Genomic DNA, 26,321 nt, shown 5'->3' with positions numbered 1-26,321 from the left:
AGGAACCAATTAATATTAGGATGGTGTCTACCAAACTTGTTTAGGAAACGTTTAGTTTTTATTGAATAGAAAAACTTCAAGTTAGATAGGCCCATGGTAATTAAACTTATTTGTGATAAAAACAAATAGAATTTATATATCCAAATGTAAATTTGCCTTCCTCAAAGTAGTCCCCTTAGGATTCTATGTACTCTTTCCAACCTAGCTATCATTGCTTAAATGTTTGAATTAATATTTGGATATTTCCTCCCAAGTCAAGTTATGAGCTACAGCAGAAATACATTTTCATTACTTTCAAGTTACACATTGCTTTTGATTGAAAACAGCATTGCTCAGCTTAATCAGCCTTTTTCATCAGACTTTACTATTAATATTTTTGTCCATTTTCAAAAATCACATCCATCTCAAGAGGACCAAGATTTGCCATCATTAAGGATGCTTCAATGTAAATGCTTCAGACTTGTTCTTGCTCTGTGTCAGTAATGAAAATGGGTATTTTCCTAATGATTTTCATTCAAGATTTGCTTCTAAGCTAACAGTAGAAGCATCTACAATGAAATATGGTAAACTATATGGCATAGTCGGTAGAGTGCCAGGTCTAGAATCAGGAAGATTCATCTTCCTGAGTTCAAATCTGGTTTTTGACACTGTCTGATTCAGAACAAGTCACTTACCTCTGTTTACCTCACTTTCCTCATGAGCAGAAGAAGGAGATGGCAAATCCCTCTAGTTTATTTGCTAAGAAAACCCCAAATGGAATTATGAAGAGTCAAGACATAACTAAAAAATTATTGAACAGCAAAGCGTTGAAGTATATCATTTTCCTTTTATCTGTTGTAATAGACATTTTCATTGATTGATCAGAGTTGCATCAAACACATTCAATATTATAGATTTTGATTTTTTTTTAATGTCCTTTGATTTGAAATGTTCACATTAAGCTACTTATTTCATTTCAAATTAAAAAAAGAAATCTAAATAGGGAGTGAGAGTTGAGAGTAGGGACAAATTGTATATAAGTATTTGAAAGAATGTCAGAGATATTAGACTTGTGTTGCTTGATACCAGATGGTAGATCTAGAAACAATGGGAGGAATTTATAGGTAGGCAATTGGATTCATATAAGAAAGAACTTCCTAAAAAGTTAGAACTACCCTGAAGTGAACTGAACTTCCCTTGGATTGGAGAAGTGGGGTAAAATAGAATTGAAAGTTAGAGTTCCTCATTCTAGGGGTCTTGCAGATCAACATAAAGTACCAGTTTGGGGTGCTAAATATGTGAACTCATGTTTGACCTGATAACTTCTAGCACTTCTGTATTTATCCCTTCCACATTGAACAGGGGTTATGGATGTAGTGCTTCTGCAATCTGGAAAAATCCATATAAAATTTTTCTGTCTCATCGTACCAGAGAAAAAGTCTGAATTTTTTTCCTTTTTCTTTTCTAAGGTGTTTACCTTATTGTAAAATTTGGGTTAAAGATTTGGTTATAGTTTTTTGCTATCTGCTGGTTTGTGTGTATTTTCTGTGGCTTCCACAAAATTCTCAATTTCCATTTAGTTCTTAAGTGGACATGTAATATATTAAAACCTTAGTGGAGAAAATTGATGTGAAAAGGATAATTGTAATTTTGAGATACCTGTGGGAGGCAACATGGCATAATGGATAGAGGACTAAACCTGGAATCTGGGGGCCCAGAGTATTTTATTCTTTCCTTAGATACACTTACTAACTCAGATCTAATAACCTTTGACCTTGAAAAGTCCCAAGTTTCAGAACTTCAGTTTCCTCATATGTAAAATGAGCCTTAATAGCTACATCCCGGGGCCAAAATATATGTAAAAAAGCACTTTGTAAACCTTAAAGTGATATAATCATATCAACTGTTTTAATAAAATACGATTTTAGAATTGTCTTCTGCTGACCCGTTTTAAAATGATTCTGTAGGGGCAAAGACACATATAAAAATTTACCCACTCATTTAGCCTACATTTGATTTCTTAGATATTGGAAAGAAATGTGGTAGTATTATATTAGCTCTCATTAAAAATGATCGCCAGAACCCAGTGGTATTAGATCTTTTTTCCCTTTAATTTTACTTTTCCCCTATTATTAATGTAAACTTTAATTATACTTTCCTATTTGACTCTAGCTAAAAATCCATTTCAACAAAATTTTGAGTTTCTCATTAATGTTTTTTCCCTATGTGAAGCATAAAGCAATGTTTTCAGAAATGCAGAGTTGTTAAATCAAGTTTAATTATTGAGCCTTTCATAACTAGGGACTTGTTATTGAATCATTTCATTCATGTCTGAAGCTTTGTGATTCCATTTGGAGTATTCTTGCCAAAGAAATTGGTGTTTTGCCATCTTTTCCAGCTCATTTACAGTTGAGGACACAGAGGCAAATGGGTTAAGTGACTCTCTTGGACCAGAATTGAACTCAGAATAGTCTCCCTAATCTCTGGCCCATCGCTCTGTCCACTGGGCTATCCAGTATCTTAAAACTTAAAGCTTTAGAAGTTGGGCTTTGATAAGAAGTGATATTATTTTAAGGTTCTTCAAACTGTTAAAGTTCCTACTATGTCAGCATTATACATTGTGCTTTGCAAAGAGTGGTAGGAGCCAGAAAAAAAGGTATGATTGTATATAAAGCCAGGGCTTTAACCAAGAACTTGCCTTTTAAAATATTTTAGTAACTTTTGGCATAATTGGCTTCCTTTGTAATCTTATATTTTATTTTATGTATTTGAAAATATTTTTCTGGAAGACTTTGATAGACTGCATCAGAGTGCTCAAGGGATCCATGGCACAGAAGGGATTAAAAATGATTCCTTGGTCTAAATCAGCAGTTCTCAAAGGATAGTCTGGGAACTGCCAGGGCAATCAGTAATGAAAGTGGGTATCACAGACTCTTTTAGGGAATCCCTGAAGTCAAAACTATTTTCATAATAACACATTTTACTATTTTTAAAACTGTTTTTATTTTCAAAACATGCATATAGTTTTCAGCATTCATCCTTGCAAAATTCCAAATTTTTTTCTCCCATCTTTCTCCACATTTTCTCCCCTAGACAGCAAGTAGTCCAATATATGTTAAACATATTTCCACAGTTATCATCCTGCACAAGGAAAATCATATCAAAAAGAAAAAAAAATTGAGAAAAAAAAACAAACAGTAACAAAAAAGTGAAAATATTATGTTGTGTTCCACACTCAGTTTCCAGAGTCCTCTCTCTGGCTGCAGATGGCTCTCTCCATCACCATTTGGAACTGGTTTGAATCAGCTCACTGTTGAAAAGGGCCATAAGACATTTTAATATTGATAGATATAACTCACATTAGTTAAAGATCTTGAGGAGAGGGGCTCCTCAACAATTTTTAATAGTGCAAAAAGGTCCTAAGACTAAACATGTAAGAACCATTGATCAAAAATTTTGTCTCTAACCTCAAAGAGCTTATACTTCTACTGGAGAGAGAAGGTATATGCTTGATATATAATTATAAGATAACGTGAAGTAATTAACTTGGGAATTAATAAGAATTTTAAAATACCTCTATGCATTTGGCGATGTCATATCTTTCAGTTGCCTGTTTTGATGGAGTATACTTGCTACTAAATTGACAATTGGAGCATGTCCTTGTTTCCTAATAACTTTTAATTTATAACACTGTCTCCTAATAACTAATAACTTCTAATAACTTAATAAATAATTCAGAGCTGGAAGGAATGTTAGAAATCATACTGGCCCGCCTCTCTTAATTTACACATGAGGAAGTTAAATGTTATTCCCAGAATCACAAACTTAGTTAATATCAGAGTTAGGCCTAGAATCTGGGTCTTTAGATACCTGGGGTCAAGCCTTTCTTTAAAAAAAAAAAAAAAAAAAAAAAAAACCAAAGTTTTATCAGTATTTTTTATTTCATATATCACAGTTAATTTCATTTTTATACACTCTCCTGCTACCTGAGACTGACCCTCTTTTGACAAAGAAGTTTTAAAAAATTAGTACAGTGCACACAAGGGACAGTGTACGCAGTATTATTTAACTCCCTCACATAAGAAAAGGTAGGAGATTGTGTTTCATTATCTGTCTTTCAGGATATTTCACTGATTTTTCAATTTCAGTCCAGTACTTTCCAAGTTACTATATGAAGAAAGTCTTGACTCTGTCAGATGCCAAATTTTGGTTGAAATGATTCTTTTCTATATCCATTTTCCCCCTACTGTGGGCTGGATTTCTTGGTATAACTAGGTTTTCTCCTGACTTATTTTTGTGGTTCTTCATTGGTTCTCAGTTGTATCCAACTCTTTGTTATCCTATTTGAGGTTTTCTTGGTAAAAGCTACTGGAGTAGCTTGCCATTTCTTTCTCTAGCTCATCTTACAGATGAGAACACTGAGGTAAGCCAAATTTAATGACTTGTCCAGATCACACAGCTAGTAAAAGTTTGAGGTTACATTTGAATTCAGAGCTTCCTGTCTTCGCATCTGACACTTTATCCACTCTGCCACCTAGCTAAATTCTTTTAGCAATTGATTTTTGAAATCCTTATCGCGGTCCACAGCTAACTACCAAGTTTTTGTGCTCTTAGTATAGATGAGGAAAGAAGCAGGTTGACATGTAAGTATGATTATAGGGGTAGCACAGGGAGCACAGTGGATAGAATGCTTCTTATATGCCTCTTGTACCAATCAGCTTAAGGATAAGAGAAGTAGCATTTACTGCAGTGACAATCACTTTTTAGCTCAAATCTCTTACCTCTCTCTGTGTAAATATCATACAAAGGGAATTAGCTTGTGTCAAGCTGTTTTCAGTGATAACATGTGGACATATCAAAGCTAAATGATCACAAATAGCCAAATTGCTTGCTGACCCACGGGTTTGATAGCACTGGACTTGGGACCAGGGAGACTTTGGGTTCAAATGTGGTATCGGATGTTTACCAATTGTATAACTCTGAACAAGTCACTTATCCTGGCTGCCTCAGTTTCCTCATTTGTAAAATGGTGATAGTAATAACATCTACCTTCCAAAACTGTTGTGAGGATAAAATCATAAAATGTGTGTAAGGCATTTTTATAAACCTCAAGCTTCTTAGCTTCAGTTCCTCATTTGTAAAAGGAAACATATTGGAGAAGGTAATGGCAAACCACTCTAGTATGTTCGTCAACAAGTAGAGTCCCATAGAGTCAGATATAACATTAGCAGAAATACTATATAAATGTTATTGTTTCCATCTTCATTTTTATTATGGACATTGCTTCATGATATAATATATTCAGATTTGTGTTTTAGGGTCTTTAGTGAAATACACCTAATGGATCATAGAATTTTGGAGCTACAAGAAATCACGGAAATCAGCTAATTTAATAGCTGTCCCATGAGGAAATAGACCTGGAGAGCAGAATTGATTTTCTCAAGGTCAAACAGATAGATGTAGATTCTCAGCTTCTGGTTTCTTAATCTAGGGTTGTTTTCCATAGACCACATGGATAACAAGGTAAATTAGTGTTCTAGAAGAGTAGACAAGAAACAGAAACTATTCTGGGTTGGCAATTTATAACCTATGTGACCTCAAACGGGTTACTTATTAATATTAATAACAGTTGTAGCTCAAATTTATGTTTTTTAAAGATTTACAGAACACTTGGATTTAGTACTGAAAAGTTTCTTAGAGACCATCTAATCCAGCCTCTTCCTTTTGCAGATAAGGAAACTGAGGCAGGAGAGGTTAAGTGTACTGCCCAGGATCACGCAGCTTGTAATTGTCAAGAGACAGAACTTGAACTCGGGTTTTTCCAAGGTTACATATAAGTGAAGCAACTAATCTTATTATAATTAATAAGTAATCTGTTTGAGGTCACATAGATTATAAATTGCCAACCCAGAATAACTTGTTTTCCAGATCACTTACTTTGTTATCCCTGTGATATATGAAAAAGCTGTATATGCTATGCTCTGACCTGTAATGATATACATTACCTAGTTTAATCCACATAGTAATTCTATGAGATGTGTTAATATCCCCATTTTATGGATGAAACTGAGACTCAGAAAGAGATTGACTTGCCAAAGGTGATGGTTATTAAATACTTGAGTGAGGACTCGAATACATTTTTCCTTCAAGTCCAGTGTTATATCCAGTCCAAACAAAGCTGCCTGGTCAGGTGACATTCATATGTCACTTTACAAGGCTTATAGTACAGCTAAGTGGTATAATGGACAGAGTACCCAGGCCAAGTGTCAGGAAAATCTGAGTTCAGATGTGATTTCAGAGACTTACTAGCTGTGTGGCTTGCAAAGTCACATAAACTTATTTGCCTCAGTTTCCTTATCTGTCCAATGAACTGGAGAAGAAAATAGAAATTACTACAATATTTTTGCCAAGAAAACCCTAAGTGGGGTAAATGAAGAGTTAGCTATAATTGAAAAAGAACTGAACAACAAACTTCCTTCAAATTGTATCCACAATAAGCCATGCGGCTTTTCCAGGGGGGGGGAATCAAAACAAAACAACAATTATGAAAATAATAACAGGTATTTATATAGACTTTAGGTTTACCATTTATTTTATTCATATTATCCTAGTTAAATGTTTAAGTTAAATTTAAATATTCCTTGCTACAAATCTGAAAGTAAATATATTTTCCTCATCTGTAAAATAATGGAGTGGATCTTGATGGATCATTCCACCTATAATTTCTTATAATCATAAAATTAGAAGCACATCTGGATTCACACTTTTAAGAAACCCCATCTCCCACTTTTTTTCTCTTTTCCAAAGCCCTTACCCTTATTTATATATACATTTTACGTGTTTAAAAAAAATGATAAACTGTTCCCTCTTAAATTATTTTATATTTCCTATGATCAGGGTTCACTGACCTTGGTGGGTACAAATATTTGGCAGATTTGTATTCTGTGTCTAGAATTAGCTTATTTTTCATTATAGTTAATAAATTCATGACTATGCATATAAATTGGTCTAGATTTTAGTGAACACATTTCATACATTGAAAAGTGCTGAAATTCTTTTAGCTATATACTAGTTTAATACTGAGTACCTTGAATGAAATTCACATATATATTAATTCATTCTTTTGTAGTCTTAGACAAATCATCTTGGTCAGAGCCTTATTTATTTATTTTAAAAATTGTATTCTTGTGGACTTCTGATTCCAGTAATCTTTCTATGAAGGTTTCATGCTATCTGCCATTCCTTTAATACATGCTGGGCTTCCACTCCTTCGTGCTTTAGTTTAGGGTATTCTGTGTGCCCTTACATACCTTTCTTTGAAATTCCACCTATATACCTTCCAACACCCATGTTAAATTCTACCTTTTCCTTGTGGTCTTGCCAGGTCCTTTTTAAGGGAAAATATGTTCCTTACCTTTCCAGTGAATATTTATAATGCTTTTTCATATTTTATTCCCTCAAACTGGATTATAAATTTATTAAGGTCAGCGACATTGTCTTATTTATTGTACTTTTTGTTGTTTTGCCAAGTCTGACTTAGGATCCCATTTCAGGGTTTTTTGGCAAAGACACTGAAGTGGTTTGCCATTTCCTTCTCCAACTCATTTTATAGATGAGAAAACAGAGGCCGACAAGGTTAAGTGACTTACCCAGTGACTTAACTCAGACAGTTAAGTGTCTGAGGCTGGATTTGAACTCAGGAGGAGGAGTGTTCCTGACTTCAGACCAGGCACTGTATCTACTTGTGCCCCCAGTGTACTTAGAATATACTTAGAACAATATTTAACCTATGTTCAGTGCTCAAGAAATGTTTGTTGAATTGGATTGTTACTTGTATGTAGGGTTATATCTTAATGTCCTTCCCACTTTGGGGTCATTAAAAAGGCAGCTTGGAGCTTTGGATAGAGTCAGAAAGACGAATTTAAATCCGGCCTCAAATACTAACTTTGTTGATAATCTGTTAAGTCATTTAATCTCTCTGCCAGATTCCTTATCTGTAAAATGAGGTAGATAGTATCTACCTCACAGAATTGTGAGAATCTAGTGAGATAATCTTTAAAGCTCTTTGCAATCCTTTAAGTGGTATATAAAGGCTCCTTATTAAATTGACGTGATTCTTGATCTTGAATGACTTATGTTCCATTTTAGGAGATAAATCTTGGATATTTCAAATTTTAAAAAAAAAAGTGATACTATAAAAGCCAACGCAGGCTATGTGTCCAAAACTGTAGCTGGTTCCAGGGCTCTCAGCCCACAGTATGTAAGAATGGCTGGTTTTAAGGTGATTCTGGGGTCTCCGCTGGCGCAGCAGCAGGGCTCTGATGCTTTGTCTGCACTTGAATCCAGGTCACATTGCTGGATGGCAGTCCCAGAACAGGGAGGAGCATAGCATACCTTGGAGAGTGGGGATCCTCCTCACAGCTCCAGAGCAGACAAGAGGGCTTGTGGTCCCTCCCAGGCCAGAACACAGACCATCAGGAGTAAACACAGTTTCCCTTAGCTCATACTAGATCCCTACCAAGAATCCAGCAGCAAATGTTGGATACAAGATTCCTTTATAGAGTAATAAGAAGGATGACATAATGGGAGAGGTGCCTGGATGGGGGTGACCTAATGGGGGGAGGCACCTAAGATGACAAAATGGGAGGGACTGAAGAGGTTTCTGATATTCTAATGACATCTCAAATGGATAAAGACCTTTATCCCATCAAATATTAAGCAGGAATGATTATAGCTTGAGTTCTAAGATATAAGACCTTTATCCTAGCAAATATTAAAAGGGAATGGTTATAACCTGGGGCAGAGTAACTGAATAGGACACTTAGGGAAACTGAGTCAGGACATTAAAAGAGAACTGTGGCACAACATAATAAGCAGCAAAAATGAACAAATTACAGAAAAAAGATTCCGACCATAGAAAATTTCTGTGATGACAAGGAAGATCAAAACACACATTTGGGAGATGATAAAGTCCAAGCTTATATATCCAAAGCCTCAAAGAAAATATGAATTGGGCTCAGGCAATGGATGAGTTCAGAAAGGATTTTGAAAATCAACTAAGAGTGGTAGAGGAAAAATTGGGAAGGGAAATGAGTGGTGCAAGAAAATCATGAAAAGCAAGTCAACAGCCTGGTAAAGGAGACACAAAATAATACCTTACAAAGCAGACTAGAACAAATAGTAAAGTAAGTACAAAAAGCCAATGAGGAGAAGAATGCCTTAGAAAGCAAGAGAGGTAAAAAGATTTACCAAAGACAAAAACTCTTTAAAAAATAGAATTGGCCAAATGGAAAAGAAGGTACAAAAACTTATTGAAGAAATAATGCACTGAGATTTGTGGGGCATTGTCTAAATCCCTGGCACTTAGTGGATACTTAATAAACATTTATTAAATTATTATTAAACATTTATTAAACAATTGAAATTCAGACTATTCAGTACAAGTGAAATATTCTTAGAATTCAAATAACAGAAGATTTGTGGGGTGGGATTATAAGGAACACTTAAGGAAGGTGGAGGGTTTTAGAGCTGCCTCTTAAAGAAAATGAATGGTTTCTTCTGGTAGAGTGGAAAGAAAAGGACATTTGTATGCAGGGGTAAAAATAAGATGAGAAAATCTAAGGCAATGGTCCTCAAACTTTTGTTCTCAATATCTTTATACTATTAAAAATGATTGAGGATCTTTCCAAAGAGTTTTTGTTTATGTGGTTTATAGTTATAGATATTGATCACATCAAAAATAAAAACTAATTATGAATTTGTAGCTTCTCTGAAAGGATTTCAGAGATTCCCAGGATGCTCTGGACCAGACTTTGAAAACCACTGATCTAAGGAGATGTCAATTAAAATGGTAAAAATGGGTAGGAGAAATAGAAAGAGGCTATATTGAAGTGAAGGTTTCCCATTGGGAAGTAATTGGTAATAAGATTAGGACAAGTCTATTTTGGGATGATTCTAGGTTGAATCATTTGAGCATTTTCTGGTAGATAATATCAGATAAGGCAATTTTGCGGTGTGGGATTATTAACATTCTTGGTAAGTAATGTATCTTGTATGTGTCATTTCATTGTTTTCCATGTTATACAGTAGAGGAAGAATTTAAATGATAAGGAATGCTAAAATGATTCAGTAGAAATTCTTTGACTACTCTTAATTGTCAAATATTAATTTGGGTCAGGATTACTAGAGCCCTGTATAATTATATTTATCCATCCTATATTTTTTTTTGAAGGAAAATGATGCTGCTGTTGTATGAAGAAGGCCTTCGAGTTGTCATCCATACTTCCAATCTTATTCAAGCTGACTGGCATCAGAAAACTCAAGGGTATGTTTCTTTTTGCCTCTTAGCAGTGACTGTCTTCTGAAATATGTGTAAATGATAACTTAAATTTGTATTTAACACTTTCAGTATCTTTTCTTATTTGGTCCTCCCAGGAGCCCTTTGGGATGAGAACTGTAACTATTATTATCCTCATATTACCGAAGATGAGAATGTCTTACCCAAAGTTCTTGTAAATAGTGAAAGCAAAAGAGAATCAGAGCTCCTTTTTGCCGTGTTTTTTTTTTTTTTTTTTTTAACAAATTTTGGACTTAAAAAATTAACTAAAATGAGCACTTTCATATATAGACAATAAAATAGAGAGGAATATGATACTTTGAATATAATATACAGCTTGTTTAAAAAAAAAGAATAAATTCAACATGTAACCTTCAGAGCTATCCAAGTCAGCATTTTTGAAGCGCAGCTATGTGCCTGGCATTATACTAAGTTCTAGGGATACAAAAAAAAGGCAAGAGACAGTCGTCCTTATCCTCAAGGAGCTTACAATCTAATGAAAGAAACAACATACAAACAGATAAATATACATACATATATATATATATATATATACACACACACACACACACACACACACACACACACATACATCCTGTTTTACAGGATGAACAGGAAATAATTAACCAGATTCTAGAGAGATTAGGGAGAGCTTCCAGTAAATGAAAAGATTTCAGTTGGAACTTAATGAAACTAGAGAGATAAGTGGGAAAAGTGAAGAAAGAACAATATTTCGAGCATTTCAAAAATGTGCTTTAATGATTTCTTTTTTGGGGAGGAGGGGCAACCTTATCCCAAATTCTCCTCTCTTCTTTGTAATATATATGCCTAGTCAGAACAAATTTCCACAATGATTATGCCAAAAATACATAGATTATTCTTCAGTTTGAGTCTGTGTCTAAATGGAAAATAACAAGTGGTTAATTGCAGTTTTAGGATCATTTACTTCTTAAGTGCAGTTTGAATAAATATATTTAGGTATATAGAAATATTTGCAAAGTAATTTCAGATAGGACATTCACCTGGTGTGATAGGGATAGGATTGAAGCTGAAGAGGAAGAATGTTGTAGAAAGTGCACCTGAGCTGAGATTTTAAGGATGCTGGTGATTCTGACAGGTATGGATAAGGAGGGAATTCCAGGGAAGGAAAGCAACATGGTCAAAGGAGGAGGAATGAATGTCTTGTTTGAGGACTACCAGTTTGCAACAAAGAGCCATGAAGTGAGCAGTATATATAAACAAAAAGTCTGGAAAAGTCAATGGAGGCTGGGTTGTGAGAGAATATGTTCCATTTTAGGAGATAAATCTTGGATATTTCAAATAAAATAAATAAATTATGTAAATACATGAAGGAATTTATTTGAGCCTAGCTTCAACAGGAAAACTTTTAAGTTTTCTCTGCAGGGTATTGCATGACTAGATGTGTGTTTAGGTAATTTTATGGAGGAAAGATTGAAGAAGAGAAGACACTTGAGGCAGGGAGCTCATTTAGAAGCTGCCAGAATATTCCAGTGAGAAGCACTGAAGGCATGAACTTGTGTTAGAGAAGATGAGAGGAGAAAGAAAATGGATTTTGGAGATGCACAAAAAAAAATTGATTAGACTTGGCAAGATATGGGAGGGAGAAGGGTAATGAAGGTCTGGGGAAGACTCGTAAATGGTAGAGGGTGGCTCCAAGGTTTTTGTATTTAAATGACTTCTGAAGCACACTGGTGTCCTTAACAAGCATAGGATATGAGATTGTCTCTATAACAAGCAATAGTAGTTGGCAGTTAAAAACTTTTTAGCCATTAGCGGTTCCTTTTTTTTGATATATCTGCATAGGTATGGCAGTTTTAGATATTCTGGAGTTTAAAAACCTGATTTCCATTCATTGCCAATTAGTTGTTTCCCACACAGTGACTAATATTATATAGGAATTTGGCATCTAACAATAGATACTGTCTCTCTTGGAGTATCAGCTCTATTGTTGTATAGTTGTTTTCCATGATCTTTTATTTCCTTAATTCTTTTATTTATTCATTTAATCAATATTTATTGTCTGCAACATTTAGTGTGCTGTGATAGGAACCGAAGAAAATACAAAAATATTTAAGATATTGTCTCTATTCTTAAAGACCCTTCAATCCAGTTATTGTAGCCTAATAGTTATAGTTAAAGAGTAGCATATAACTGCTTCTCTAAGGGCAGCTAGGTGGTACAGTGGATAGAATGCCCAGCCTGGACTTGGAAGACTCTCATTCCTGAATTCAAATCCTGCCTCAGACATAAGCCATGAGATCTTGGACAAGTTTGCTTCAGTTTCCTTATCTGTAAAGGGAGCTGAAGAAGGAAATAACAAACCACTCCAGTATGTTTGCCAAGAAAACTCCAAATGTCCAACAAAGAGTTGGACATGAGTGAAATGCCCAGACAACAGTTATTCTCATATATCTTACTTACCTTGCACAACTTAACTGTTTTTTTTTTTAAGCCTTTTACATTCACTGCCTACATTTCTTCACTACCCGTTCTCTTCTTAACTCCATGAAAACTTGCTTCTTACCCGACCCCTACAGTGAACCTGCTCTCTCAAAGGATGACACTTATCTCTTCATCTTTTTTTGGAAGGGATATGTCAATTTATTATCCTTTTTTAAAGCTTTTTATTTTCAAAATATATGCATAGTTTTCAACATTCATCCTTGCAAAACCTTGTGATCCAAATTTTTTTTTCTCTCTCTTATCATCCTCTCCCTTTAGATGGCAAATAATCCAATACATATTAAATATGTGCAATTCTTCTATACATAATGCCACAATTATTACGCTACACAAGAAAAATCAGATCAAAAAAGAAAAATAAATGTATCTCTTCTTTATTCAACCTAAATGATTTTCTCTCTGTCCTTGATATCCTTTACTTTTCTGTAGCTTTTTACTTAATCTTGCCCTCTTATATATTCTTTCTCTCTTGGCTTCCTAGAGCATTTCCTTGTTTTTCACCTATCCAATCAATAGACTGTGACCTCTCAGTCTCCTAAGGTGGATCTTTTTCTCTCTCCTTTTCCTTAAATATGGGTACCTCTCAAAGTACTTTCCTCAAGTTCATTTTATATTCTTGGTGCTTGTCTGGTGATCTTGTCTATTCATGTATTCAATTATCAGCTCTATTCATGATTTTTAAATCTATATATTTAGCCCTAATCTTTCTCCTGAATTCAGGTTCTTAGTTTACCCGATTACCTCCTGGTGCCTCCAAAGTCAACACATCAAAGAAGGAACTCAGTCTTCCTACCTATTGGTTGGTCTTCCCAGATGCTCAGATTTATAGCTTTATGGATATCTTTGACCAATAGTGGATGGACCAGGTTCTGTCAAATTCTGTGTCTACCTCACGTCTCATACCTGTGCCCTCTCACCCACCCTGTTCTAGCAGCCTTTCCTTGGTTTCTGGCACCATTCTTTGTTTTCTCCAGTCCTTACTTTGCACAGCTGTCAGGTTCACCTTCCTGTGGCTCAGATCGGACCATGCTCTTCCCCCTCTCAGAAGCTTTTCCTGGAGGCCTGTTGCCTGTGGGATGAAATATAAACGTCTCTGCCTGATATTTAGGACCTCTCCTGTCTGTTTCCAGTTGATCTCTCCAGCCTGATTTCACATTACTTATCCTGTTCTGCTGACACCTGTCTGCTGCTCCACAAACATGACTTGCTAATTCTTCCTTCCATTCTTTTGTTCAGGCTTTTCTCCCTGCCTGGATGTCCTACTCTTCTCATTTCTGCCTTTGAGCTTCCCACAAAGTTCAGCTTAGGCACTGCCTCATTTGTGAACTTTCTCTGATTTCCGTTCCTCTACAGCCACTAGAGTGCTTTCCTTCTTCAAATATTCGTAGAGTTCTTAGTCAAGTTTCTATTTTTTCTCCTTTCCCAAACATGTTTCACACTTATCTGCATTCATGTTGCATCCCTACGTTGGAATATTAGCTTTTTGACCAAACACATGATTCATTTTAGTCTTTGTAGTCCAAAAGCTGGCTCAGTCCTCTGCAAATCGTGTAGTAATTACTCATTGAATTGAATAGTAGTCAGGATAAGGCATTTATGGAGATAAATGTAAAACAAATTGAAACTTGACAGCCTTAAAAGTGCCCAAATGCCAAGAGAGTCTATGAAATTAATTTTTCTCATTCCATAACCTGAATACACATTTTCGTGCTTATTCTTTTTTGCATTAGAAAGACAGGAGGTTAAATTCTGTCTTGGATGTTGTTTTTTTGCTCTATAATCCATGGCAAGCTGCTTTGTTCTCTGTCAACCTCATCTGCCAAAGGGGGATGATAATAACAATATCTACCTTTATATAGCACTTTCTATGTGCCAGGCATTGTACTAAATACTTTATTATATAAACCTCACAAGAACTCTGGAAGGTAGGTGCTATTATTATTCCCATTTTTATAGATGAGAAAACTGAGTCTGAGAGAGAGAGAGTAATACAGCCATTAAGATTCTGAGGCTAGATTTGGAGTTAGTTTTTCTTAAGTCCGGGCCTAGAACTCTATGCACTGCACCCTAGTTTGCTTTTTGATAATACCTACTTCCTGCATTGTTATGGAGATCAAATGATATGACATATTTTATAAGACTTAAAGCATTATATAAATGCTTTCTGTTATTGTTATCTCTTTGAGTACGGTGACTATGTAACAAGATTTAGCTTTCTTATTAAAGAAAAAAGAAGAGGGTCATATCTTGTAGAATTCACATAGGAATTTTTTTTGAAATCTTAGTGTTTTATGAAAAATTGGAAGTAGTCAATTAATGATCTGCTTTTTGTGTCCTTTATGTTGTTTGCAACTAAAAAGAACGAAATTTATGGAGATATTTGGAAGACAGTGTCATGCTACTGGCCCTTTTTGGAAAACCTGTTCTCCACAAATGTGTTTTCCATGTTCCCAGGATTGTTTTTCACATAAAAATAGGGCAAATACATGTATTTGATGTATAAGAAATTGTAACAAAAACCCACTGTTTTCCCAGGTGCATACTTTGAAGTGATTAATGGCAGACTCATATTTTGTGGGTTATTGGATTATTATCTGATTCTTTTGGAATTGTTTTCTTCAAATCATTACTCATCTGAATTATGTGTTAGAATTTTTTAAAAGGCATGTTAGATACAAAGAGAAACTAAATGTTTTTTATGTTTTGAAAAAAATTAATCACAATGTTTGCAAAATGAAATGGAGAGTCATTTTTTTGAATTATACATTTTTCTTCCTCATTGATGCTTCAAATTTTTGGATTCCCTCTAAATCTCCCTTTAGTATATAAGGACATTTTGAGTCTGTAACATTAGAAGTAGTTAGTCATTGCTGCAGTGACTGTGGTAGCACATGGCCTCCTCTGCCCAAGGAAGGAGTGTCAGATTGGGATAAAGGAACTTGTGTTATAGCCTTATCTCTCCCACTTCTAAGCCTTGTCTTAAAGATGATGAGGGAGGGCCAGAGAGACTTCAAGGTGCCGCCCAGCTCTGAGCTGATTATGTGGCACTTTAAGCTTTGAGAAATATTTTTCATGCATTATTTTGTGTGATCCTTGCAGTTCTCACATGAGTTGGTTCTTCATATATTATTATCTTCATTGTACAAATGAAAAAACTAAGTCTATAGCTAGACAGTGCTGGAGGCACCCTTCAAACTAGTATCTTCCTAACTCCAGGTCTTATACTTTTAATATTATATGTGATGTTTGAATAGAGAACTTATCCATTTATGGACCACAGTTCTGCTCTGGCTTCTGGTTTATCCACTTGCAGCCATTCCAAGAAGGTGAAAATCTGGCTTATCTAAAACAGCTAGAAAAGAAGTACCAGCTGTATCCCTTTGCAACTTATTCCAGGGTTTAAAGTGGGGAGGATATTTGGTATAACAATCCCTTGCATCCTTAATAAGAAATAACTCACCTCTTCTCTAGAATAAATGCATGGTAAGTAAAATGACCCAAGATAGTACCCCAGCTTATGTGTTCTCGGTGCCCTGATCTCTCTCTGTCTCTCTCTTTTTTGCCTCTGTGTTTTTGTCCTTTTCTTTTTTATTTTCTTATAGAATATGGCTCAGCCCTTTATATCCACGACTACCATGTGGAACAACCAGTACTTATGGTGAATCATCAACAAACTTCAAATCTGATCTGATAAGCTACTTGATGGCTTACAATGCTCCTCCCCTCAAAGAATGGATAGATATCATCCAAAAGCATGACCTTTCTGAAACAAGGTAGGCTTTATTCATGAAGATAATTTATTAAGTGCCTACTATGTGCTGGGGAACTGTGTTAGATACAGGGGAACTTAGAGGCAAAAATGAAATAGTCCTTGCTTTCAAGGAACTTAAATTCTCATAGAAAAAATAATATTTCCACGGCTAGGAAATGCAAAGTAAATATAAAATAATTATTGAGAATAAGGAGGCATTAGCATAAATACAGAATAATAAGTTCTGGAGTTGGTGGGTAAAAAGAGATCCAGTAGTAGAAGCTAAATTTTCTGAAATCATGTGGAACAGGGATTGTAAACCTATGACATGCAGATCAATTTCTATAAACTTGGATGGGGAAAAATTGCATTATTATTTCAGGATAACTGATTTCCTTTGCATTACTTTGTATCTTACTGCATTTAAAAACATTCTGAGAAATTCTGTTCATTCCCCCCTACTCCAAAAAAAAAAGTTAATCTCTGATTTAAAGATTGTAATAAAAATCTTGAGAGCCTGCATAAGGTTTTTTTCCTCTTTCTTTGTTGAGAAATGATGATGTGATATTTATCTGAATGTGTGTGTTATCTTTTTCTCAATCCTATAATTCAAAGTGTGCCCCGATTTATCTTTGCCTCTTGTTCCTCCAACTTTACAATGGGAAGCAAGCAGTGAAACCTCTTGCCTCCTTTCTTCATGAGGATACAGAAATCAAACTTCTAAGCCTTGTAGGATTTTAATCCTGCATTTCTTGTGGCACCTAAAACATTTTGTCTTAGTTTTGCCTTTTCTTTCCTGATATAATATGAGCTTGTTCAGGGCAGAGAAGGCATCTCACTCATTTTTCTAGCCCCTCACATTTTCTTCTCTGTTTGTTGAAAGTGTTCAATGAATTTTAATTGAATGAATAAAGAGAATAAAGCAGAGAATGGGGACTTAAATTTCATGGGGCAAATTGACTTGTAAGAAGGAGGCTGGAAAGGAAAACATAGCAGCTTTGTCCTTAGTCCCTTTTCAGAAAATTTCCCATGGTGCCTTCTACCTTGGAGATACTCACTTAATATTTGTTGAATATTCTTTATTTCTAATGTTTTAAAAAATTCTGAACTTAACAAACACCAAACAAAATGAGCATTTCCTCCATATACCTTACAGAGGTGGGGAGGGGTTGAGCATATTTTTCTAAAAAAAATTTTATTTTGTTTTATTTTGTATTTTCTTTGCAAAAAAACACAGTGCCCTGCAAATAGTAAACATTCTGTAAATAGATTTTCTGATTACCTGAAAATGCTATTTATGGATATAAATTACTCTGTGTTCAAAATGTCACATAATAATATTCCACACATTACGTTTTTGACTTAGATGCTGTTGCCAAAGCTGAGTTGCTTTGACATTTTATCACTTGTCTCTGATGGTTTTTAGAGTTTATCTTATTGGGTCAACTCCTGGACGATTTCAGGGGAAACATATAGAAGACTGGGGCCATTTTCGGCTAAGGAAGGTAACAGCTTTTAGTGTTTTTTTATTTTTCTTGGAATGCAAACTTCTTGAGAATTGTGATCTATTTCCTAGCTATATGCACGGGGCTAATCTCTCTGGACCTCAGCTTTTTCTTCTGTAAAACAGGAGTACCCTGCTCCTAGGATTATTGGGAGGATGGCTAAAGAAACTGTGGTATGTTCATGATGGAATATTACTGTTTTCAAAGAAATGATGAGCTCAATGATTGTAGAAAAGCATGGAGAGACCTCCATGTAATCATGAAGAGCAAAATGAGCAGAATCAAGAGAACATTATATATAGTAATGGGAGTATTGTTTTAAGAATATCTTTGAGTGAACAAGTCATTCAAACTATCATAACTGTTGTAAATTATTATATTATGTATATGTTATATATTATATAATACAAATTATGTAAGATAATATATAAATACATTTATGATACACAGAATGCACAAATATATAAATGCAAATTAGTTATATATAGTATATATAATATGATAATATATAACATGTAATATATGACTATAATATATAGTTATATAATATATGTAATATAGTTGTATATAATATATACTACTATAGCTATTATAAAACTATTATATATTATATCTAAATCAACCTCAAAGATCCTATGAAAGAAGATTGTGTTTGAATCCAGAAAGGAATATTTCTGTGGTGTAGAAAATGATGAGCGAGTTGATTGAAGAAGATATGAAAAGACTTGGACTTATGAAGAACGATGCTATCCATCTTCAGAGAAACATATGATAAAAGGAAATAAGCATTGTATGATCTTACTTGTACATGTATGAGTATATATGTATTATATATGTGTGTATGTTTGTAAAGATCTGTGGGTATATACATGTATACATGTATACACACACACACACACACACACACACACACATATCCATTCTTAATTGTATCCTTTTTTTAGGGTAAGCAAGGAGAGACAGGAAGAAAAAATAAAATAGAAAGGACACAGCATAGAACAAAAGAAAATCAAAAAGGAAGCCAAGAAAACGCATAGCATTTATTATATAGATTTTCTTGAAATGGAAATTTATTGTTTTATATTGAATTCTCTGTCTTTTTTTTTTTTAATTAAAGGTTTTTATTTACAAAACATGCATGGGTAATTTTTCAAATTTCCAAATTTTCCCTCCTTCCCCTCACCCCCTCCCCTAGATGGCAGGTAGTCACATACATGTTAAATATGTTAAATCCAATATAGATATAGATATATATATCTATATATATATATATAGATATATATATATACATATTTATACAGTTATCTTGCTGCACAAGAAAAATTGAATCTAGAAAGAAAAAAAACCTGAGAAAGAAAACAAAATGCAAGCAAACAATAATAGAGTAAGACTGCTATGTTGTGGTCCACACTCGATTCCCACGGTCCTCTCTCTGGGTGTAGATGGCTCTCTTTATCACTGCACAAGTGGAACTGGTTGAATAATCTCATTGTTGAGGAGAACTACGTCCATCAGAATTAATCATCGTATAATCCTGTTGTTGCTATGTATAATGATCTCCCAGTTCTGCTCATTTCACTCAGCATCAGTTCATGTAAGTCTCTCCAGGCCCCTCTGAAATCATCCTGCTGGTCATTTCTTACAGAACAATAATATTGAATTCTCTCTTACGGTATGCTGTGTACATGTCATTTTTTTTCTTCTTAATTTGTATTTTAAGTATTAAATATCCACTGTGCCACTAGATTAATTATACATGTTAAATCATGGAAAATATATTTCCATATTGCTCATGTCACAAAAAAGCAAGAAGAATAAAAAAAATTATAAAATTATGCTTGTTTGCATTCATTTCATCAGTTCTCTCTGATGGTGGATAGCATTTTTCATCACGGTGTTTTGGAATATTGTCTTAGAGTAACTGAGATTTTATTTTCCACAGTTAATTATCATATAATACTGTTATGACTGTTTAGAATGTTCTCCTGGTTCTGCTTAGTTCACTTTGCATCAATTCATATCATCAATCATTCATTAAGCACCTACTGTTTTCCAGATACTATGCTAAGCAAATATTGGTTTCTGAGTTCTATTTCATTTTTTTTAACAATTCATATAAGTTGCATCCATCCATTCTTAAAGTCCAATAATACTCCATTGTACCTCACTTTATTCATTCCTTAATTTCAGATGCTCTAAAAGGATAGATTTCTTAAAAGAAACATAAATGGAAAAAGGTTTCTTCTGTGGAACTTTCCTTTCCCCCCATCTTCTGGCCTCTTCAGCACTCATCTATTGATCCTATTTCTTTTAGGAATATTATAACTTGTGGTATATCTTTCATAGTAAGAGAACAGTTTTAATAAACTGTTGCTGTATATTGGAAATGGATTTAATTTAAATTCCCTGAAGGGCATTCTAGTTACAAAAGTTATATTTGCTCCTGTTGTGAAAAATCATGGAAAAAGTCAACAAATAGAATTAAGTAGACAACATATTGGAAATGATAGTAATAATAGCTGCTTGATAACTGCCTCATTAGAACATAATTACAGCCCTTTATAAATCCTAATGTGACTTCCTATGCCTTAATCGCTATATAAATCGTATACTTTACCTTTGCTATACCTCATGAATGCTGTGCAACAATTCTTTGGAGACCATGGTTGTAGCCTATATGCCAGGAGAAATTTTTTAAAAGCATTAATGCCTTAAAAACCTATTTGGATAATTTATAGGAAGTAGCTAGGCATGATTATCTACTACTACTATTTAATAAAATCCTCATTGTAGCATTGTGAATAGATTAAGACTTGAATAGAATTGGAGGGCAGCAGTTAGATAGAATGCCAGACCTGGAGTCAAGAAAACACTTCCTGAGTTCCATTTCTCAGTTATAAGACCCTGGCCAAGTCACTTAACCCTATAGCCTCAGTTTCCTTATTTGTAAAACAAGCTAGAGAAGGAAATGCCAGCCACTGTAGTGTCTTTGCCAGCAACATCCTAAATGGAGTCATGAGTAGTTTTTTTTCCTAATTGAAAATAGCCAAGCAAAATAACAAAGATTTGAAGTCTAGAAGACCTGAGTTCAAATTTTGCCCAGGCACTCCCTGGAAAAGTGACTTCCTCTCCATCCACATCACCGGAAAATAATACACCTCCCTCATAGGGTAATGCAAACAAGGCAGTTTGTAAATATTAGAGCACTATATAAATGCTAATTATTATTGGCTCTTGCTTAGCCTGGTGCTTCTTAGCACATGTTACTTTCTGATTACTAGTAACTACTTAAAAGTATTTAGTTGGTTTTTCCTGTATGCTCATGACTCTTAATCTGTTATATGCATTTGCTATTGAATTTCTTTCCCTCTACCTGATGCCTCTTCATTCCCTAGTAATTTCATAGATACCTTCCTCCTTTCTTATGGGCCCTCGATGGAGGGTCATAGAATGTCATGGTAAAAGTATCTGTAGAAGTCTTCTAGTCTAGCTCCCATTATACAGACAAAAAAGGCCTAGAAAGGGGGGGAAAATCGTATAGTGAGTAGTGGATGTAGGATTTGAACCCATTTCCTCTGATTCCAATAATAGACACAATGATGAATATTTTTTTCTCAATTACATTTTTTACAATTTTACAATTACAAATACATGTAAAGATAGTTTTCAGTCTTCATTTTCATAAAACTTACATGTTCCAAATTTTTCTCCCTCTCTCACCTACCACTTTCCCAGGACAGCAAGCTATCTGATATAGGCCACCTGATATAGATTAAATGTGTGCTATCTTTTTAAACATTTCCATGTTTGTCATGTGGTACAAGAAAAATCAGACCATAAGGTAAAAAAAAAAAAAATGAGAGGAAAAAAAAGTAAACAAAAATGTGAAAATACTATGCTTTGATCCACTTTTAGTCTCCATAGTTCACTCCCTGGGTATGATATGCATTTTTCATTCCAACTCTGGAATCTTCTTGAATCACCACAATTGAGTTGTGAAGAGCCACGTCCATCACAGTTCATCAAGTGATGAACATTTTGGCTTGTTCATAGTAGTAAGTTTTAACTTACTAATGAAAGTATAGTATAGAGCCCTGCTTCTTAAACTGTAGATCATGATTACATATGGAGTCACATATCTTAATATGGAGAGGGTCATGAAATTAGATTTATTATCAGTATATGTTTAATTTGTGTGCCTGTTTTATATACCAGTATACCCATGTTTGCATAAAAACTTTCCAGGGGAAGAGGAAAAAGGTGGAAAAAGTTTAAGAAGCCCTAGTAGAAGAAAAACATTGAGCTCAAATTTCATCTTGCAGGTTTCAAAGGGACATTGCAAATCATTTTTCTCAGGCCCGTGTAGGTTCAATGACTAAACAGTACATACATTAGGTGATAGAGCTGGAATTTGAACTCAGCTTTTATGACTCTACTTACAGTATTCTAAATCCTGAATTTTTTCTGTTGTCTCAGGATACTGAGTGCGATCCTGGTTTTCGGGAAGTAATCTTACCTCTCAATTTCAGCAGTCTTAACTATGAAATGAGGACAATAATGCTGATACTACCCATCTTAGGAGTTTGTTCCCAAAAAGGAGTGTTTTGTAAACCACATATGTTTTGTAAACCACTAAGCTATTTTGAGTATCAACCTTTGAGTACAGGTGTGAAAATTGGATATTTAGATCTGTTTTAAATATCTAAAGTCAAATACATTGGGGAAAATCTTGCTATTAAGACAATTAACAATATTTCAATAATAAGTGGGTTAGTGGAATTTCTTTGACAATTCAGTTGTCCTTTCTTTTCCTGTTTAATTATTTTCTTTTATTCTTTTATTATTATCTGAATTTGGTTAGAATAAAGAATTTTCCAAAGTTTAAAAAAATGAATTCACTGATTCCATTAAAACAGAACAGCAATAGAAAGCACTGATGATCTCTGAGGATTTTTTCCACTTAATTTTATTCCCCCAAGGAGGTGGTAGTAAGGCTAATATGGAAATGTTTTATATGACTTCACATGCATAATTGTTATCAGAATCCTCATCTTCTCAATAGTTGGGGATAGGGATTTGAAAGAAGAAGAATATTTAGAATTTATATTTTAAAAAATGAGTGCTAAAAATAAAATTTAGGAAGAAGAATAACCACACTGAGGGGGAAAAAACAAACTTTTGTTTGAATTTTTTTTTCAAGAAATTAAAATTCATAAAGTTTTAAAATTTTCTTTTTTCCAAGAATTAGGAATTTGAGATAAAGATAGCTTAGTGTCTCTCCAAAGATGACTCCGTTTTTGTCCTGGGCTATTTGAATTTATGATGCAAAATAACAACTTTCTCTTCTCATAGCTTCTGAAAGAGCACACTTCATTGATACCCGAGCAACAGTCTTGGCCTATTGTAGGCCAGTTTTCAAGCATTGGTTCTTTGGGAGCTGATGAGTCTAAATGGCTTTGTTCTGAGTTTAAAGATAGCTTGGTGATTCTAGGAAATCATGGAAAGAATCAAGGACAGCATAATGTCCCTCTTCATTTGGTAAGTATCTTTCTGCATTCACTTGATACATTTTTACATATTCAGTGTGATGGAAAAAAGAACATAGGGATGTGGGTCCTTGTCCTAATTCAGCTGCTTACTGCTATTGGTGTGCTGTAGCCAGTTAGTTAATCTCTTTGAGACTCAGTTTGTCAATTTGTGAAAGGAAGATGACCTTTTAAGGTTCCTTCTGGGTCAAACTCTTTGATTCTAAGAATGGATGCATTTATTCAGGGATTTGAGTGGAGGCTCTAACTTTTCATCAAGCTCTAAAGAGAAGTCTTATACTTGAAAGAGTCATGGTCTTCCAAGGTTGAAGATTTGGAGTAGGGTCATCTCTGAAACTGGATGATCTTGGTTGACTCACTTTACTCAGCTAGATGGTACAGTGATTAAAAACAGTGGTCCTAGAGTTAAGAAGACTTGACTTCAAATTTGGCCTCAGACATTTTCTAGCTATGTGATCCTGTAAGACACTTTAATTTGCCTTAGTTTCCCCAACTATCATATGGGTATAAAAATAGTATCCTCTTCCCAGGGTTATTGTGAAAATTAAATGAATGTGATACTAGTAAAGCACTTGGTATATAATGGATGCTTAATAAATGCTTATTGTCTTCTTCCCCTTCTCCTTTTCTTGGTTGTAAAATGGAAGTTGTAATAACTTAATTTCATTAAGTTTTTACCTCCTGAGATTATTGGGGGTTTCAGTTTTTTTCATTTGAATTATAAAAGGGTTGAACTACACATTCTTCAAGATCCTGTTCAACTCTAACATTATATAGACTTAGAATGATACACAATGTGCTCTGTAGGCATAACAGGCTAAGTATATAACATGTGAATGCTATTTTTGATTGTGATTGTTACTCTCTGCTAATATTAAGAATATGTTAGAGGACTACTATAACATCACAGACTAGCTCACTACTTTGACTCAGTTACAGCTTTTTTCTGAGTCACCATGAGCAATATTAAATATTTAGAGAATTACAGGTTAGTAATTAATTCTCCATTTATTTAATGTTAATTTAAGAAGTAATCAAATCTAAGGTTATATAAGTGGTTTTTTCCTCACCTTTTTTCAGTTTCTTATAAACTTTTTACCAAACTTTTGCATTTTTGATAAGATAGGCCTTTATTATTTGAATAGTTTTTTTGCAAAGCCTTAAAAGGCTAAATATTAACTTTTTATGAAGCTTTCTTTTGTGTGAAACTAATTGGTTTATATCAATGGAATAATTCATGCATTTTAAAATGTAGATTTTTAATTTTTTGAAGTTCAGTTCAATGAAGACTCATTGAGTGCCTATTTAAATATTTGTAGGGGACTGTGCCAGTTTTGTGGGAGCCACAGAGAATAATAAAAATGGTCACAATCTAGTTAGAGAATGTACTCAGCTAAAATACAGAATGAAAATAGGAGAATAGCAAAGACAATAATATGAGAAATCCAAAGGTGGTAGAATTCTATTTGTACTTGGGAGGATCAAACAGAAATGTCATGGAAGATACCATGTTTGCATTTGGCTGTGGAAGGATGGTTTCATCCATTCCACTCCAAAAGGCAGAATTATGAAGCAGTACTTTCCAGGATTGGGGAACAGAATGCGGAGAGGAGGAAGAGAATAAGCATTTATCTAGCACCTACTGTATGTCAGATACTCTAGTAAATGCTGTACATATATCATCTCATTTGATCCTTTCAACTTGCTGGGTAAGTGGTGTTATTGTGCCCATTTTACAGATGAGAAAACTGAATCAAACAAGGTTAAGTGACTCGCTCATTTGATTACCCAGCTAGTAAGTGTCTGAGGTCATATTTGAACTCCCAGAATTGAGTCTTCCTGACTCCTGACCTGGTGCTCTATCCACTGGGTCATTTAGCAGTCTCTGGTAAGCTAAAAATTTGATGGTAGACAAGAGCTAGAGTAAACTTTAAGGTAACATGAAGGGGAGGAGGGATATATAATAGATGTTTGAGTAAAGGAATGACATAATCACAGCCGTTCAATAAGATTGCTCCCTTTTGTGTCCTATTGTCATGGTCCAGTGACACTAACCTTTTTGCTGTTCAACTATCATTTTCCACCCTTGAGAGTTTTCACTGGCTGTTCCCCTACCTGCAAATAGCTTCCCTCTTTATCTCCCCCTCCTGGCTCCCTCCAAGAGTCAGCTAATGCTCCATCTTCTTAAAAAAAGCTTTTCCCAGGCTTAGTGCCTTCCCTTGGAGACTATCCATATTTATCCTTTCTGATCTTGTTTATATGTAATTGTTAATGTGTTGTTTCCCCCATTAAACTTATTGAGAACAAGAATTCTCATTTTCTTTTTTTTTTTTTTTTTTGTATCCACAGTACTTAGACCCTTAGTAATTACTGGTTGTCTCACTGACTAATGATTGGAGAAACAGAGACTGAATGCAGGGAATACCTCCATCATTTAGGCAAGGTTTATTAGGAGTTAAGACTTATTGGTTGGTAGGAGGAATGCAACGAAATTGAAAGCTAGAGCAAGAACATTAAAATAATTATGGTAACCCTCTTTCACAGAGTGCTTAATGGTTTGCAGATTTGTTTACATCTGTTATCTCAACTGAGAAATGAAGAAGCTGAAAATGGAAGGGTGAGGTGATTTGTTTCAGGAACATACACTAGAATCATGGCCATTGCAACAAAGATTTACTTCCCTTCAGATCTGAAACTATTACATCACACAACTGAAGAGA

General features: G+C 34.5%; 1 protein-coding gene across 3 annotated transcripts in view; it reads left to right on the top strand.

Annotated features, from left to right (window-relative positions):
- TDP1 (tyrosyl-DNA phosphodiesterase 1) overlaps positions 1–26,321 on the top strand; it is a 170,779-nt gene that overhangs the window by 42,341 nt on the left and 102,117 nt on the right. For all 3 annotated transcript variants that reach the window (XM_051977416.1, XM_051977415.1, XM_051977414.1), the window contains 4 exons: positions 10,211–10,303; positions 16,402–16,572; positions 17,977–18,055; positions 23,408–23,593. In XM_051977416.1, the coding sequence (XP_051833376.1) occupies positions 10,211–10,303; positions 16,402–16,572; positions 17,977–18,055; positions 23,408–23,593 (529 nt within the window). The remainder of the gene's footprint in view (positions 1–10,210; positions 10,304–16,401; positions 16,573–17,976; positions 18,056–23,407; positions 23,594–26,321) is intronic.

Source organism: Antechinus flavipes, chromosome 2 (genome assembly GCF_016432865.1).
Source record: "Antechinus flavipes isolate AdamAnt ecotype Samford, QLD, Australia chromosome 2, AdamAnt_v2, whole genome shotgun sequence".
NCBI lineage: Eukaryota > Metazoa > Chordata > Mammalia > Dasyuromorphia > Dasyuridae > Antechinus > Antechinus flavipes.
The sequence above is the reverse complement of the archived record's forward strand: the minus strand, read 5'-3'. Positions and strand labels throughout refer to the sequence as shown.